The sequence below is a fragment of the Huiozyma naganishii genome, chromosome 2, assembly GCF_000348985.1.
Source record: "Huiozyma naganishii CBS 8797 chromosome 2, complete genome".
NCBI classification, from domain to species: Eukaryota; Fungi; Ascomycota; class Saccharomycetes; order Saccharomycetales; family Saccharomycetaceae; genus Huiozyma; species Huiozyma naganishii.
Window position 1 is genome coordinate 1,052,401 of NC_035923.1, and position 17,715 is coordinate 1,070,115.

The 17,715-nt window shown below is 41.6% G+C and overlaps 6 protein-coding genes and 1 non-coding gene across 7 annotated transcripts; 4 read left to right on the forward strand and 3 right to left on the reverse strand.

Annotated features, from left to right (window-relative positions):
• Positions 1-2,584: 2,584 nt before the first annotated feature.
• YFH7 (Yfh7p) lies at positions 2,585-3,625 on the forward strand (the record flags this gene model as incomplete). The annotated part of the gene is made up of 1 exon (XM_022606535.1): positions 2,585-3,625. One exon carries the CDS (start codon positions 2,585-2,587, stop codon positions 3,623-3,625), a length of 1,041 nt encoding a protein of 346 aa, XP_022463221.1.
• A 509-nt stretch (positions 3,626-4,134) lies between these two features.
• On the forward strand, positions 4,135-4,782 carry FAR7 (Far7p; the record flags this gene model as incomplete). The annotated part of the gene is made up of 1 exon (XM_022606536.1): positions 4,135-4,782. The coding sequence occupies one exon, from the start codon at positions 4,135-4,137 to the stop codon at positions 4,780-4,782; it is 648 nt and encodes a 215-aa protein (XP_022463222.1).
• A 929-nt stretch (positions 4,783-5,711) lies between these two features.
• On the reverse strand, positions 5,712-6,845 carry KNAG0B05440 (uncharacterized protein; the record flags this gene model as incomplete). The annotated part of the gene is made up of 1 exon (XM_022606537.1): positions 5,712-6,845. One exon carries the CDS (start codon positions 6,843-6,845, stop codon positions 5,712-5,714), a length of 1,134 nt encoding a protein of 377 aa, XP_022463223.1.
• A 2,038-nt stretch (positions 6,846-8,883) lies between these two features.
• KNAG0Btrna11S lies at positions 8,884-8,984 on the forward strand. Its single transcript is given in 2 exon segments — positions 8,884-8,921; positions 8,939-8,984. It is a non-coding gene; the product is annotated as a tRNA-Ser (tRNA).
• Positions 8,985-10,719: 1,735 nt separating this feature from the next.
• Positions 10,720-12,024, forward strand: KNAG0B05450 (nicotinamide-nucleotide adenylyltransferase NMA1; the record flags this gene model as incomplete). Its single annotated transcript, XM_022606538.1, has 1 exon — positions 10,720-12,024. One exon carries the CDS (start codon positions 10,720-10,722, stop codon positions 12,022-12,024), a length of 1,305 nt encoding a protein of 434 aa, XP_022463224.1.
• A 2,214-nt stretch (positions 12,025-14,238) lies between these two features.
• On the reverse strand, positions 14,239-15,294 carry KNAG0B05460 (uncharacterized protein; the record flags this gene model as incomplete). The annotated part of the gene is made up of 1 exon (XM_022606539.1): positions 14,239-15,294. The coding sequence occupies one exon, from the start codon at positions 15,292-15,294 to the stop codon at positions 14,239-14,241; it is 1,056 nt and encodes a 351-aa protein (XP_022463225.1).
• Positions 15,295-15,835: 541 nt separating this feature from the next.
• Positions 15,836-17,662, reverse strand: SNU71 (Snu71p; the record flags this gene model as incomplete). Its single annotated transcript, XM_022606540.1, has 1 exon — positions 15,836-17,662. One exon carries the CDS (start codon positions 17,660-17,662, stop codon positions 15,836-15,838), a length of 1,827 nt encoding a protein of 608 aa, XP_022463226.1.
• Between the last annotated feature and the right edge of the window lie 53 nt (positions 17,663-17,715).

Below are 17,715 nucleotides of genomic sequence, written 5' to 3' on the forward strand. Positions count from 1 at the left end.
TGGTTGTTGTTTTAATTTCTGTTGCACAACTCCATGTGGTTTGGACAATGAATCGAGTTGGCCGTAATGGCACATGACAATTGGTGCCTTGCGAACAATCTTCTTTCGCAATTGTTTCTTCCTACGGTAGTAATGGTTTCTCTCTATTCCATCTTCCTACTGTCGTGTTAAGTGGTTGCTTCTTCTCTTTTCCACTTTGATCTAAACACGCCTCTTTCCATATTTCCTATCACATCACAGATATGATCTATTGCGGTATGCTTTTAAAGTTGGTGGTGATTGTTTCATTGAACTCCAAAGGTTAATCCCACTGACAGGGTGGTCAGGTATTGGCGGCATTGATTCCTAAAGCAAGACAGACGATGGTTCGACTGCGGGGTGTTCCTACCTTGGGGGTAGGGCCAGCACTCCGCACAAAGCAGTGACACATCTGATCGAGAACTCATGTACACTTTCCTTTCTAGATACTGTTTTAAGGTCGCCACGTCATAAGCTCTTCTCCTTGGTCCTGCTGCTGGTGCTGGTTGGGGGACCGCGACCACCCCGGGCACTAAAGTCAACGCAATTTCGGATTGTTCCTTTCTATAACAAAATAAACATATATGTTTGTACTAAGCGCTATTATTATTTACACGGTTCGAGCTGCACTACGCCGCTGTCTGCTGGTGTGGCTGCCCTGTGGGATGGATCCTCAGGCACGGAGGTCTGCCCTGTACTCTTGCTCGGTTTACAATATCCAGGAATGCAATGGTGATGCTACAACATGCTTCGCACTCTTTAACAAACACTGCGGAATGTTTGCAAAGAGAATAAGGATTAAAGATGGAAACCGGTTGACTCAATGTACCTCTGGAGTGTAGTTGAAAGCAGACAATTGGTTAGACACCGTACTGTCTGATGGCATTAATGATGCCGTTCTTGCTTTTGTAGTTGACTCTAAGAGCTAAAGTAGGTTGTAATAGAGTCAAGCGGGTAAGGACTGTTTGATATTTTTATCCACACCGTGTATACGTAGTTGAACGAGTTATATTGTGTTTAGATGTGAAATCAGAATAAGATCATTCCTTACCGCCTGCTTTTAAGAACCATTTGTATGCAAAGAACTATTGTTGAGACGATTTTCTTGTAGTTTTAGATTACACTTTATGTACCTTTTACTGAAATTGAGCTCGCAAGTAACGGCTGCAGAAACCCCAGTGGTCCCTACATCAGCAGCAAATTGGGACCGTTAGGCTGCTTTAATCCGACAGGCATGTCTGTTCATAAATTGAGTGCTTTTACTATGACCAATAGCAAATATCTCCCCCAGAAAGTCTCTTCAATTTTTAACAAATTCAACAGTAAAAAAAGTAAAAATCAAAATACTTTTTAAAGTGATGTAATATTACAATATCAATAGTTTATATTATTTGACTTTATCACAACCAATCTAAAATTTAGTTTATTATATTTAATAACAAAAAAACAAATTTATAATCATGTGACCAATTAATTATTAAAAGTTTTAATTATCATTTACGACGCTTTTTGCAAAATGTTTTGTGTGGACAGGTAGTAAAAAATATACATATCATGTTTTACGTATTTTACAACAAGGTTTTTTTATTTTATCCTGTTTCTTAAAAAAGTTTCAATCTTATGCATATTTCATGAGCGTCACACGTTAGAGGAAATTTCGTATTGAGAATAGCTCTCAAGAGTATTATAAGTTATAAGCTGAAACTTTTACGTGCTATTTGTCAGGACGTGGTAAATGTTGAAAAAAGTGTACGTGGAGGTGCCCGCGTGGGTTTGTCAAGTGAAAAGTTTCACCGGGATAATATATGAAGAAACCGACGCTTCGTTACTACGTAATTAGTGTACTTGCGTAATATATAATCTCCTTCTAGAACACTACGCAATATTTGTGGATAATTGATCAATAGAGTAGATCCTGTTTACTAATACAATATCTAACAAGTTTCTTAGTGAATTATAAGTTGAACAAGAGAAGTTTATGAAATCTCTTCGCAACATAGATCATTTTTAAAAGATCGTAAAAGAGGACTGCACACACTTAAAAAATAAACGGCCCTAGAATATTGTGGGCAACACTATTCTGTTTCAGAAACAGACAAAAAGCCTAAGGTAGGTGGTTTAGCCCTTTCAGCAGCCACCAATGTTTTTTAGCAAAGTGATCGCATAATTGACATCCCACACTACTCGATATGTGCGGCGGATATGTAGTTTTTGCCCGTTCTTAGAAAGAACCCTATAGTGCAAACTCAACATCTAGGTAATAAAGATTGTAAATATGATAAGGAGGAAGATCCTCCCCAAAAAATATTCCTCTCCTTTACACTGTGGCGTATCGTGACATGTTTAACAGCCTTTAATGTATATAGATACCCGCTTCCAGGCACGTGAATGTTTTTTTCGTTTTCGGTGTCCGATCATTTTCGAATGCCTTAAACAATTAGTTAAGAATTTTGAAATGAAAAAAAGATCCCGCTCCTAGAACTACAATTAAATGTAGATACTTCCTGCCTCATCATTATGCTTGTGTTACTATAGGCAACTGTTCCTTATTCTCTTTTCGACACATATGAGTGAACAAAATACTGCTCAGGTTCTGGCCGATGAAGTATTGGATTTCTTTGACAAAAGAATAGGTCAAAACTACAGGATGATTGTGCTACTTGTTGGAGCTCCGGGTTCGGGAAAATCGAGCATTGCTTGTAGTTTGAAAGATGAGATCAATCGAAGATACAAGAAGCATAGAGCGGAGACAGGAGGTGGCACCGACGTTGACCGGTCTGTTTTCGATGTTGAGGGTATGTTGGGCCACGTTAAGGAGATACCTCCAAGTTTGAAAGAGGAGATGGAAAAAAACGACGGTATTATCCCCCGTTTTGTCGAAGATTGTATGTTTAAGCCCGTAAAGTTAACTAGTGCAATCTTGCCGGATTCCACGACTACTCAAATTATTGGTAGAGGTGGGGTGTTGAACTCGATCACAATTGAAAGGGATCAGAAGACAAAGACAACCGACCGCAATATTGCGGAGGTGATCCCTATGGATGGGTTTCATCTTTCACGAAGGTGCCTGGATGAGTTTAAAGATCCTGTTAGAGCCCATAAACGAAGGGGTTCGCCACCCACATTCGATAGCAATAATTTTCTCCAATTAGCTAAACTCATCGGGGCTGCTTCTCCTGCTATTTCCGGGAAATACCGGGGAGGTCAACTGTTCAAAGAAATAGAGAGGACGTTTGATAACACATTACCGTCCATATATGTTCCTGGGTTTGACCACTCTTTGAAAGATCCAACTCCAAAAAGCTACTGCCTTGATAGTTCCGTTAGAATTGCAATTTTAGAAGGGCTGTATCTACTCTACGACAGGGAAAACTGGAAGGAAATCTATCCAACACTTGAAGATAGAGGAGCTGTTTTGGTTTACAAAATTGATATCGAAGATGAAGTCATCCGAGATCGGGTGGCCAAGAGACATCTACATAGTAAACTGGTAAAAACACTGGAAGAAGGCAGAAGAAAGTTTGATGAGAACGACCTCCTTAATGCACACATTGTGAACGATCACATGATTTTGGTACCAGATATACGGGTGATAAGAAATGACTAGCCGTCTCTGCGCGACTCTCTTGTAAATAGGAATGAAAGGCTTAAGGACAAACTCAGAAAAAAGAAGATGTACTTTCAAAGTTTTGGAAGCCTTGATCTGAAACCTATTTGTTCAAGATTGACGAGTTTGGCCGACAAGAACTATTATAGAAGTAAGGGTGCCCTTCATAACAATGTCATGCAGAGCTAAGTCTTGCTATACGGAAGCCGCAGATGTCTTTCTTCGTTATGTATAGTAAATATCTTTTTTAGAGATCATTTATAGAGTCATACCATTTCCGATAGTAGCGGGCTGACACAATCTTGCAGCAACCTTGTTATGGATATATAGTTCACCCATTTAGCCAAGTTCTCTACTTACTTTGTGATGCGTTCACCTCTGCTCAGTGGAAGTGGGAAAAATTAAAGAGATCAAAAAATATAAAAAAAGTTATTTGAGTTTTGGGTTCTTCGTTCGAGCGAAACAGTCAAAAAGGGTTGACATGTAAGCAAAACTCACATTAATAAACGATGGAGGAGAAGCAGAGAGTGAAACAGCAAAGCAATCAGTTCAATAATCAAAACCCTCCCCTGGAACATCTTCAAAGACAGCAGGTGTGCATGTCCCCTCAAAATGAGAACTTGCAGTATATGTACCACCTAATAGAAACGTTAAGAAACCAACTGATTGAGAACAGGGATCAGAAAAACAGCATTCTGAAAAGCATAGGTACCTTGTCAACAAGACTGGAACGAGATCCAGAAAGGAAAAGAGAGAGCAATGAGAAAGATATAATCATTTTCAAGGAGTTTCTGGCCAGGAATAAAACAGGGCAGGGAAGCCAGCCGATACCGAAGTGCGAGGAGGATCGTACCAAGTATCTGGCTTTGCAGAATAAACATTTACGAGAGCTACTAGGGAAGAAGACTTTGGAAACGGAAGCTTCTCTGCAACTACTGAACCATCATGAAAGCATGTTTGCTGAGGTTGTCAAGCATCTTCGTGAAGATATTGCAAACTTTCATTCAATGGTGCGATTGCAAGTAAAAAGTGGGATAGGGAATAAACTTTTACCCTTAGAGGATGAGGAATTCAAGATTTATTTAGAGAATACTGAAGACTTACAAAAACTCTTTGAGCTTTCAAAACTTTACCGAGCTCTTCTGAAACTACTTTAGCGGCGATATAAATAGTACTTCGGTTTTTGAAAGCCTACTTCTAACACTCCGCATTTTTTGTAAGGATAACTATCTTCTATATAAAGCAGGCGCGCGCGTTACCACAAAAGGAGTATTCTGTGCTCTACCACCTTGAAATGTAGAGTTCTGAGGTTACGAAGAATCTCTTTAACATTGGAAGGCATAGTGTATATGATAAGTTATGCACTACAGCTTATGTAGCAAACAACAGATACCCATGTACCTTAATAGTTCATCTATCTAGATGACCTCCCTTAGGCTCTCACTAGCCGCAATGTATTCTGCTTCTGCGGCAGACAAGACCAGACCATTTTGGTAACTACTGTGAGCAACCGTCAGCTGGTGTGTAATTCCTCATTCATTCAAAAATTCATGAAGGACTTAACTATTAAACAGTATCTCAATTCAGTGGCAGCGCTCTGTTTGTGTTTCAAGGGGATTAGAAAGTACTAGCGTGAGTAACTCTCGCTTATAGGAAAAACTTGCAGTCTGCGTACTCCTTATGCCGAAAGCTCCCCCATACATCAGCTTAAATCGACTAAAGAGGGGCAATCACAGCACGATTCGAAGAAGGCCCCTTCTTAATCAGACCCTTCGATAGCGGACATGTTGAACACTGGGCGTATGATGGCACTTCATACTTCGGCAACTTGATGTTATGCTCCAGCTTTCGATAAATGAGTTTATCGGGATGGCCAAGTCTCACATGCCACAACTTTCCCTAACTATGTTGCCGTAGCTGGAGTAATAGGAGCACTTTTCTCAGTCCTCGCATGAGCATCCTCGGTTGCAGCCCAGTAGGACCATTTTGCTTCCTCTTTGAAGCTGTACAATCCACTTTTACAGTCTAATTCTCCAATGGCTTTTGCCTTGTTTGAAACAACAGCCGGTACACTGGCAATATATGCCTAAGACTCGGTAAAGATCACGCACTTCCCTGTCTTCTGAGTCATTTTTGACACTGACAGCAAGTTACGAGGCAAGTTAGGAACATACGCCGTATCATTTACGGTGTACTTCCCAAGCTCCACAATACCGTTCCCTTGAATCTTCAAAGAGGCACCGATCCCGTGAACAGCACCGCCGCCTTTCATTTCCAATGTCTCAAAAGAGTTCTTGGACCCTGTCATGTGCATTGAACAACCACTGTCCAGGTACCAGTTTCCAGTTTTTTCTGGCTGGTTATCGGCAAAGGCGACTCTAGCAATAAGTCCACTAGGCTCATCTTCATTCCCCACAGACATAAGCTTTGCTTGATGCCACTTCTTCTTCTGTTTAGGGCATTTGTTGTCATAATGGTTTCCATTACAATGTCTGCAAGGTCTGAACTCCTTCTTCTGCACAACCAACGCGGACGATTCACTCTTGCCCTTGGAGGACTTGAACTCTTCCGCTGCCCAACCACGGCCCGTCCGGAACAGATCTGCTATATCAACTGTGGAAGATCTGCCAAACTTATCGACCAATCTTCTTTGGGTGTTTGGTGGTGCCTTGTACACAGCGAAAGCAGCCAAGAAAAGTTCACTGCCAAGCATCCGTCTGTTTGCCAGCAATGACTTAAAGATTTCTTCATGTTCTTCGGCTGTCTTCAAAGGCTTCATCCAGTCTTCCAAAAGACTGACAACGTCAATCAACTTTGGATTCTCATACTCGTGGGCAATCCTCAGCAGCAGCATCTTTCCGAAATGTACCTCGTTGTAATCAGCTTCAGAAAAGAAGACTTGTTCAACGATTTCTAGCGCCTTTCCAGTTGCAGTCGCATTGATCATTCCAAATATGGTGTCATTGAACAGACCCACAATAGCTTGAGTATTCTTCTTTTCAGATACTTCTTCGTAGTCAAAGTTGTAAACCTTGTTCTCCTCATCTTTCAGATACAAAAACAAGGGCCTACAGTTGTTTTTGATCTTCATCTCAAACTGTCTGACCCAAACCGGATAGTTGCTGAACGAAGAGAGCTTTTTCATGAACCGCAACTTGTCAGGGTTCATAACCTGTAGATTTCTAAGGCTATAAAGGATGTCTTTAACTTCGGAAGACATAGTGTATATGATAAGTGACGCACAAGTTACTTCTCTTTGTCTTGTGCATAAGTGATAAAAACCTAATGTTATCATCTAAAAGAAAAGTTCTACTTATATCTCTCAGCTTGCCTCGACATGTACTTTGTATAACACACGTCCTCAGTTTCACTTGCTGTGCCATGTCGCAGTACTACACGTGACATTAGTAATTGATGATGTGTGTCAGGTTTACTTCCTGCACTACGTCGCTACATGACTGGTCACACAACTTGAAACCCATCTCCAAGACCATGGATTATTTACACTATTCGAACTTGAAATAAGTCATCAAGCGGCTAATTGCTCATACAAGTCAAAAGTTTTTCCTGCATTATCAAACTAGACTGAACTTATCGATTTTATATAGGTGTATATATACGGAAACATACAACAAAACTATATGCAATATGACAAAGTATTTTGATGGTTCCAGCTTTGTATGTTGTTAAGGATCAAAAAGAGTAGAAATATTTAAAGGAAAATCTATCAAACATCCAGAAAATTAAGAATTACATTTTGTATAAGCCGGCTCTGTCAAAATACCGGTAAATACTACTTCCGAGTCAGTGACATTGAGGTTGGTGAAAAGTGACCCTATTTAAAAGTAATATACCGCAGTCAAAGACACTTCGGTAGTATCATAAGACTAACACCATTTCCTGAGAAAAGGTAAAGGTAAGAACGATACGTGACATTGATCACCAAGCTGATGGTCACCCACTGGTAAAAGGCGTTTCACCGATACGTAATTACAGGCGTATAATATGGCTCCTTCGTGAAGCAAGGCCAGGACTTCGTCATTAAATAGCCCAAAAACATTCAACTAGCTACCGTACGAACGGACAAATCCAAGCTAGTGAGGTCTGATCCAGCTTAACCAATTAATATATAAAAGCCACAGATCTCTTTTAGTGGCATCCTTGTCTCACTTACTTTATATATATTCTCTTTCTACATATATTCCTAATAAAGAGAGGATAGATATTTGTTATTGTTAATACTTTAATATAGCTTGGAGTCTACTAAAAACATAAATTACATTACGTGCCTTGATCGAAGCTCTCAAAGGATCTTAGCTTGTTGTTGGTTGTTCCTCTGGACCAAGACATCTCAGGATGTAGTTGTTTAACCTGTATTATAGGAATTCTTGCCCTCACCGTAGTGAGAAAGAAACCTTTAAATAAAATATAAAATCAAATATTAATTTTGCTAAAATTCTTCGAGAGAAACGAGCTATATCGTGTGCTTTTATATGGTTAATTCTGAGATGAATAAACCACTTCGTCCACGATACAAAACTTTTCCTATTCGGCTATTCCTAACCAAAGAGGAAATGTTTTGGCTTGTGTTAGCTTTCATTTTACGCGTTACTACCGAATCTGGGTAAAAACGCGTGAATGACAGCTGGCGAGACCACTACCTCAATTGTAGCGTCTCTAATTTTACTTCTTACCGCATTTCTGTATTCATCTGCGGAATTCCAACATGCCTAATTACAAGATGTGTGTCACAGGTCTGCTTGGGAGATCAGACTAACACCATAAGAAGACCTTCTTAGACACTCTGGACAAACAAGGGTCAGCATACGTCTGGACATATGTGAGGTTCACGATCATAATGTTAGATTAACACCGTAAACCATACACGCATCCTGATTATTTAGTATAACGAAAGACTAGTATCTTATGCAATACTAGGTCCTAGTGGTAAGATTAAAGATCCCAGGTACTACTTAACTCCCTCATCCAGATTTGTCGTTTAACAAAATGTGAAAAAATACAATAGCGTATAGATAACTCACTGATAGATCTAATCATTCCATGATTGATGCTTAACCTTTTCATGTGAGGGAACCATACTACATACGAGTATATACGTACGTCTGTAGTTATACAAACACAAGTGAAATATCTGCTGTCTTCTACGACACACTAAACGTGGGATGAGAGTACTTGGCATATTATCTGTTTACGTAATAGTGTAGGTGCTACTACATTACATGCACACCATCTAGCATGTCCCAGTGGCCGAGTGGTTAAGGCGATGCCCTGCTATTTCATAGAAACAGCTGTAAGGCATTGGGTTTTACCTGCGCAGGTTCGAATCCTGTCTGTGACGTCTTTTTTGCATCCCCTGGCTGCTAACGTACATCGCAAAGCGTTCCACAGCCCTCTGAGGCTCTCCCGACACTCTGCAATAGCAATGCATTTAATCAGCTTTAGTTCCATATTTTTGTTTGAGAAGTAGCTCTAAGTTCTCCACGCAATTACACCTATGTTGACTAGAGGCTAACACTGCTCTCATCTCCTGTGACAATACAGTAATTTTTGAAACATGGTTGCCGTTTGTTAGCAAGCACAGCAGACAAGGATAATAAAACTTCCAGTTTCTCCTGTTTTGAAAATAAAGAAAACGGGTAGAGAATGTATGCATATATGTGTGCATTTTGCGCACCAAGACCCTTATGAGACCTGTTTTTTCTCCCTGAGAACTGAGAGTATATTTGAGCCCAGTTTGAAAGTGTTGTCCACTTTATATTCATGTATTTCAAGTGTCTTCAAGGTCTCTGTATTTTCTTTCGCATTTACATTGGCCTTATTACGTGTAATTTTATACTTTCCCTTTCATATAAAAGTGGTGTTGCCCTGCATCCTAGTGAATATGGCTCTTTGTCTGCACGCCTGTGCGTTCTTGGGCACACCTTATTCCGAAAGTACAGCAATCTTGCAAGTTTTTATCTGACTGTCCTTACTTGCTCCTCAGTCCCTGAAATACTGAATTTCTTTCTTTTGAAACACGAGTACCGTAGTATAGCTATGGCACCACTTCTAGTTTACAGACTGGATGTGATGAACCACGCACGCGCCACTCATCCAGTTAAACAAGTTTCATTATATGTGTGAGCTACACACATTCTGCTCCCACCTTCCACTAATGGTGCGTACCTAATCCACGACTCCACACCTCGAGAAAATGCGACATTTTTCAAGGCCCTCTTCGGACACAGTCATTTTTTCCTTGTTCTGTTTGAACCCTCCGGTATTACTTGGTGACAGAACTAGAAAAGACTAAGATTACGTACACCCGACAGCAGGTGTTAGTGCCGCGTACGTCGGGGGGGGACCTAACCGGATAAATTTCCTAATCTGTTCATACAGTTAATACTGCCCCCCTCGCATGCTGCGCTAGTACCTTCGACAAGAAGTGGGATGGCCATGTAGTCGAAGGAGTTAAAGATCTACAAACACGACACAGGAGCTAGAAAAAAATAGCGGCCTCCTATTTTCTCATTCTCTTTCTCTGTTTGGTCGGCGTTTCGAAGAGAGTGTCCGTGTTTCAGTCGCCCGCTCGGGTGAATCGTGGGTGCTGGTTGTACATATTGATTCTCAGTAAGAGGTGCTAACCCCTCCCCATACCCTTGGAGGGTCGAGCAAAGAACTTTGACTTCACTTGATAGCACCAGAACAGGTGCAAGGAAAATAAGTACATAAATTACAGGATTCAACCACTCCGTGAAAACAAAAGAAAATTATTCGGAAAAAATATATATATATATAATTCGAATAATCGTTGATAGAAAAATAAAGCAAGAGAACGTTGCTAGAACCGAGCGAGGCTAACTCAGATAGAGATATCTTTTGCTGGCATTCTGCCTAGACAGACAGACGGTTCTGTACCTTTTTTCTGCTCTTTTTTCTGTCGTCCATTTCCTCGACCACCAATAATTTGCTAATTGTCTTTTTTTTTCTTGTGTGTCTGGCAAAGACATTCCTGGTACCAAAAAAAACACGTCTTACTTCACCACTATACGTGCCTCATATCTACACTTTCCTACTGAGGCAATCGACTAGAAATGGATCCAACTAAGGCACCAGATTTCAAGCCACCTTCCCCTAATGAACAGCTGAATCCTCCCCCAGATCCCACATCCACGATACCGAAGTCAGGGCCAATTGTGCCGTACGTTTTGGCGGATTACAACTCCTCTATTGATGCACCGTTCAATCTGAACACGACCCATAAGAAGAATAGCAAGTTGAGGACAGGTAATACACACCACCACATCCCGCTAAACGTGGACAGTTTCCAACCGTTATCCGCAGACATTTCGTCAGCATCGTCGCTCTCTTCCCTATCGGGGAATGATGAATCCGACAGGTATGACGAGAATGGTAATGAAAGAAATGAATGTAATGAACTTAAAGACAACGACGAAAGATCGACTATTGGCCAAAATGATGACTCTTTCGGTGCGTTACCGTCTACCTCGTCAACTCTCAGACGTAAAGAGCTAGATATATTGATCAATGTAGGAGTGAAAAAGAACCAAATAGCAGATCTAGAAGAGGTGCCCCACGGTATCGTTAGACAAGCAAGAAAATTTGAGAGCTACGAATTTCCAACTCATCGACTGGCGAAAAGACTGTCCGATCCAAACAAATTACCTTTGGTGATCGTTGCGTGTGGTTCGTTTTCTCCCATCACATACCTCCACCTCAGAATGTTTGAGATGGCCTTAGATGATATTAATGAACAAACTAGATTTGAAGTGGTTGGAGGGTACTACTCTCCAGTGAATGACACCTATCAGAAACCGGGCTTGGCCCCATCATACCATAGGGTGAGGATGTGTGAGCTCGCGTGTGAAAGAACGTCCTCCTGGCTAATGGTCGACGCTTGGGAATCACTCCAACCATCTTATACTAGGACTGCCAAAGTCCTAGATCATTTCAATCACGAAATTAACGTCAAAAGAGGCGGTATTTCGAACTTGAACGGCGAGAAAATGGGTGTGAAGATTATGCTGCTTGCCGGTGGCGATCTGATAGAGTCGATGGGTGAACCCAACGTGTGGGCAGACGCAGATTTACATCACATTTTAGGGAACTACGGCTGTTTGATCGTGGAACGGACCGGCTCTGATGTTCGTTCCTTTTTACTTTCTCATGATATCATGTATGAACACAGAAGGAATGTTTTAGTAATCAAGCAATTGATCTATAACGATATTTCATCCACAAAGGTCCGTCTATTCATCAGACGTGGGATGTCTGTTCAATACCTATTGCCAAACTCTGTTATCAGGTATCTCCAGGAACATAGATTGTATGTCAACCAAAGTGAACCAGTGAAACAGGTATTGAGTGGCAATGAATGATCAACCAAATGCATTTTATGTTTTCAGTTACGCACGTATATTATTAGCATAGTGTAATATTATGAGGATAGACTCAAATTTTGATTGTCTCTTGTACTATATTGAAGTGAAGTTGAATTAAACAGAGAAGTGGCTGTTCGTGTTAGGATAATAGTGGGAGTCCTTTAATATAGTTGGCTAGCCACCAATCATACAAAAGACACCGGATACTGTGAAACCTGCGGAGGGACTTGTACGATAAGTGCACTCTGCAGATATCCCAATACATATATAACTAGGCTATGTAGGATAGTCTCAAGCTTGAAGTTTGACCTCAGTTCACAACCGACAACCGAGTCTTACGCTAACGGTTAGTCTAGAAGAGCTAAACAGACAAGAGCATCTGATTTAACTGGTATATCTAGTATATGAGGAGACGTGGATAGCCGTTTGCCACTTCATCCTCTCTATGCCATTTCTGGGAAGGTACCTGCCTTGAAGGACACATTTTCCGAAGTCGTGGAAATCGTGACTTCAAGAGGTGGTTCAAAGTTTGGTATTTCCGAAGCCTTCGAAAACTCCAACAGAACAATTACCGATTGGTTAACTGGGATTCCCACTGACGACAAAGGCGCCACACATTTTCTTCGCACTTCAGAATCCTGGAGTATTTAGCCAAGGTAGCTGAGAATTCTGACCGACTCTCCTCTCTAAAATTGTCAACACCCTATATACTAGATTTTGATTGTGTTATAATTTGTTTGCGCTTAAAATGCTTCCGGAACAAGGTATTTGTTGTCTTATTTGCGATCGCGCACCAATTTGGGGTTGGTGGCAGGCTCTTTTCTCGCGGTTACTAGCTCATTGGGTATATGAGCGTTTGACCTTGGGTTTGACAGGGCTATTGGGTCAAAGTTAATTGTAGGACTATTGAGGCGTTTGGTTTGGCGATAAGTGGTTCATGGGTATTGACGGTAGGGCGGTCGGCAAATCGGACTGGTTTCTTTGCGACATAGCGTTTCAATCTCTCGTTCATGGGTTTGTTTTTTGATGAGACCTCTGGACTCATCGGTACAATGTATGGATATATGAGCATTTGACTTTGAGCTTATAAAGACTGTGTTGTCAAAGTTGATAATAGGGACGAAAACACTGGGGATGTTCACAGTGAATCCACCGTTGAGACAATGGACGTGGCAGAAGACCCAAAATATCTAAGGTTTTGAGATAATCACGGGTCTCGCCTTTGTTCTGATATGTTGGTCACTAGCCTTCCATGTATGTGTTGCTGTGTTGGGAGCCTTGGTTACCATCGAAGTAATGATATGAATACTAGTGCTCGTCAAATACCTCAACAAACGTTAAGCAATCCCTCTGTACTGCATTCCTATAGGTTATGTTCATAGCTTATACCCTTCCTTTTTCTCTTTTCTAGCCGGGTTTGCTGAAAATTCCCACTTGAAATAAGCGCCGAGCTAACTTTATCACAGATAAAGCTTCAGAACGAACAAGCTGTGCAGCAAAGCATGGTTTTCTCAAAAGTTACCAAGTATAATACAATTTGCTGTTACAGGAACTAGAGCAGACCATTGTGATTGAGCATGGCTAGCAGAGTTATGGAAGTTTTGGTTCTCTTCCAGCTGTAAGATTCTGATCTTCTAAAAAAGGATAGAAAATAAATACTTTTAACACGCGAAGATAACATGTTACTCTCGCTGTGGACATTGTGAAGGGTATCAAGTAGCGAAGCTTGGCGTTTATTTATTCGCTGTTTCTTCACCCTCTATAAACGCCACTATAGCTGCTTACTCTACCTTTCTTTGGATTACAAATATGTAAGTTCGGCGGGTTCATTCCTCGTTAGGCACCTTGGTGCCATTTGCAGGGTGAACCCGGATCATCAAGACCAAGAAAAAACTACAAACGGTAATCAGAATATTATCTTTTTGCTAGCTAATAGCAATTATTTATGAAGGTACTCGGAAGATACCAGGATCACTTCAATCCATTGACCAACTGCTCCTGTTTTTTCATAGCAGGTTTGCACTGCAAGGATAAATTTCGTCAACTCGCCACAGCTCCCATGTACCAAATACCATATCTGTTTTTGTTTTGTAGAGTATCCAGGCAAAGTGGCTGTTTGTAACGGGACCACTTACTATCTCTATCGAACCAGATACCAACAGTGTTTTGACTGCGGCGGCGGTGAATATACGGACCTAGGTGACCATGCCTTTAAGCGGGGGAAGCTTCGCCAATTTTAGCTTTTCGTTTGAACATCCTACTAAATACATGCTTGGTCTTGTTCTCAACTTTGCTATCAAAATTGTTGGCCTTTTGCTTCTTGCCTTCCCAAGAGCCGATCTTTATATGTTTCGCCAGGCTCTTAAATTTGTGATTCTCCCTTTGTACCGCCTCCTTGACCTTCTTCCAGCGACGTGCACCAGCGGCTTTCCATCGGGAACGCTCTTCAGCAACAGTCTCGGCCCCATCTCCACCCGTATCCGCACTACACACGGATACTCCAGTGCCGCCGACCATTTGGGGGAAGGTGGCGGTTCTGTTTCTCAATGCTACTGACTCAATTGGGGGTTGAGCAGTCGCAGCGTGAATGCAGGAGCTGTGGGTGGTGTAAACAGGGTCCGAGACAGGACTTCGAACGGTGACAGATGCTGGTTTGCGAGTGGTGTAAACTGGGTCTGAAACAGGAGTTGGAACGGTGGAGGAAACTGGGTAGGTGGTACAGGTAGAGTCCGAGACAGAACCTGGAGCCGTGACGGTTGGCGGTTCCTTTGCGGTTGAAGTGTCTTTCACAGTTGTTTCGGATGTGAGGCCGGAGTTGGTTCTTGTGGGCCCAAACTGAGACCAGAAGGACTGAGAGGGTTTGGAGGGTTCTGAGGGCCGGGTGACAGTACTGTTTGTTCTCATGCGGCGCTCATCCCACTTCCTCATTACACCGCCAGAGGCAAGTATAAAGGGTGTCCCTTTGGTGATGTACAGCTTCAATTTCTGGCCGTTCCTGCGTCTTATATATCTGACCATTTCCATCTCTTTCAGATATCCCATCACTGCGTCGTCGGCCTCAACCTCATTGTTATTGATTTTCATCAACAGGTCGCAGGAGCACCAGGAGATTTCCCCGTTGCAAATAGTGCAGTTGTCGGGCGGAACGTACTGGTCAATGTCAAACTTGGCTGCAGCAGATTTGTTCTGTTGGAAAACTGTTTCGAATGTCGCTGTGACAAAGTTCGTTGCTTTAGTTAAATTCTTGAAGAAGTAGGTGGAAGTCATTTTAAGTAGTTTGCTTGGCTGTCGTACGATGTGAATTTATTGCACGGCGGGTGGTGTTATGTAAAGAAGAAAGAAGAAGAGAACAGAGAAGATCTTGAGAGTTCAATAGTTTTATTGTACTTCAAAAATCTTCTATACGTCAAAAAAATGGTTTTTGTGACACAAAAATGCTAACCGTTTTAAAAAAGCCGGAGTTGAAGCTTAGACGCCAGCTATTAGATATAAGCGGAGATTGCTGTAGTTTTGAGGGGCCATTTGTAATAAACACTGGCTGGGCGCTGGTGCGTCTTGATAGTAGCATATGTCAAAGAAACCACACCCACTGGCTCATCAGTTGTTAATGCATGAAACAGTACAATTGAATCTAGAAAGATCTATCACTCGGTGCTACAGTTTGGGTGTACTGTAAAAGAGCTATCTTGGATGTAACAGGCACTACCTGGACCATCTCCAATTCAGTGAAAATATCAAGATCTGGGTAAATAACAACAGCAGGCGTATCATTCTTCTTCCACTCCCCCATGCTGAAGACGGGATCTATCTAGTGGAATTCTTCTCTCTTCCAAATGGTATCAACAATTTTGATTGCGTCTTCATCAAAGGTTTCTTTCAGGTCCTCAAACAAAACCTCTTTACTCTTGTTCTCCCGAATATTATCAAAAATGTACTCAACCAGTTCATCTTCGTACACACCCAGGTATTCGTTCACCAACTCGTCAACAACTCGAGACTCCTTCAGTTTAGCTAATCTTTGTTCTAGGTCAGCTCCACTGTACGGTATTATGTCGTCAATCTTCGACGACAACGGAATTGTCTCTGTTGTGTTCTCGTCACGGGTCATTTGTTTAATAGCTTCGTTTGGTTCAGTATCATTAGGCTTGTCAATCGCACGTTTGAACGCAATTTTAATGTTCATGTGCTCATCCTCCACTAAGCTCTCTTTGCCGGCTGTCTCTGGCTCTTCTAGATTGCTCTCAGTTTCTTTGGAACTTTGGGAGCTGGTTACATTTTCCTCGTTAATCGTTTTTGGTTGTGCCGCGACTACTGTCACATCGCCAAATTTAGCTCTATTCAAGGAGTCCAAGTACTCTTCCTCGTCCTTAAAGGATCGGTGATGATCGTAGTAGAAATCATTAGATGTATGCTCTAATTCCTTCAAGGCAAGGGCCCTATTTTCAGTCAAACGCCCTTCATATTGCTTCGTTAGAAGAGTATCTGTTTTGAGTTTTTGTATGCGAGGTTCTATCACAGAAGCCAAAGTCGACAAATACTCTTTGTATCTTGCGTTTGACGATGCACGCTCTTGGTCCAATCTTTGTTTCTCCAAAACGTCGTCGTCGTCCCCGCCATCGTCTCCCACATCATCGACATCATCATCATCAGGAACATTTTCTTCGACATCCACACCTAGTTGGTCCTTGTTGCTTTTCTTAATTTGTTCGAACATCTTCATCATATGCTGTTTCATCCGTTTACTCTCCTCAAAATGCTCTTTCGTCATTTTTTCTCTTTCAATACTGACCACTTTTGTCCTAAACTCCTTTATGTCTTTGCACAGTTGGTCCAGCGAATCAGTAGGGATATCGCTCAACGTTCTTAGGTCTACTTTATACTCAGTCTCCACATTATTATCGTGTTCTTTATTACCATCTAGATTTGCAACTTTCAATTTCTCAATCAAACCTTTAAATGCTTTTACAGCTTCATCGGGAATATCATCACTTTTTGTTTCTTGTGTTATATGATCTTTGACAAAGTTCGTCGTATTCGAATCCAAATGCAGTTCCAACAACCCAACTTTGGTAACGAGAGCTTTCAAAAAACAGACAAAGTTTGAATATTTCCCCAAATCGTTGCCGCTATCAAGCCTCACAAACAAGTCCTGGGTGTCGATACCGGGGGACGTGATGTTAGTCCAACATTTTATGCTACAAAAAAATTGAGAATTAGCCTCAAGTGCAATTTGTAGGATCCCAGCAATAAATGATTCCACATTACCATTGGATTCGTTGAACGGTACTTTATGCAAAGATATGGTATGCAATTGTTGCTCCAATGATATAGGCAAAAACTGTTTCAAAGGCACATATTTTGAAGTCATCTTATTTTCTCCGAACAAACCTCCGTTTGCGCCAGAACCTTTCGCCAACAAAGATCCAGCGCTCCCATTAGTTTTGATGTGAACTGAATTGTCTATCGGTCCCTTAATATGAGCTGACTGCAGTCTCGAGGTGTTGTGCAACATTTTTTCAAAGGTCTGCAAATCAGCCTTCAGCATCGGTATGTACCCTCTTTTCGCAACATCACTCTTCCACTCTGAATCAGCTACCAAATACAGCTGCGGGGAAACATACACTATCTCACTCATAACCGCTGCACCACTGTCCTTTCTCCCGATCTGCCCTTCAAGACTGGCTCATC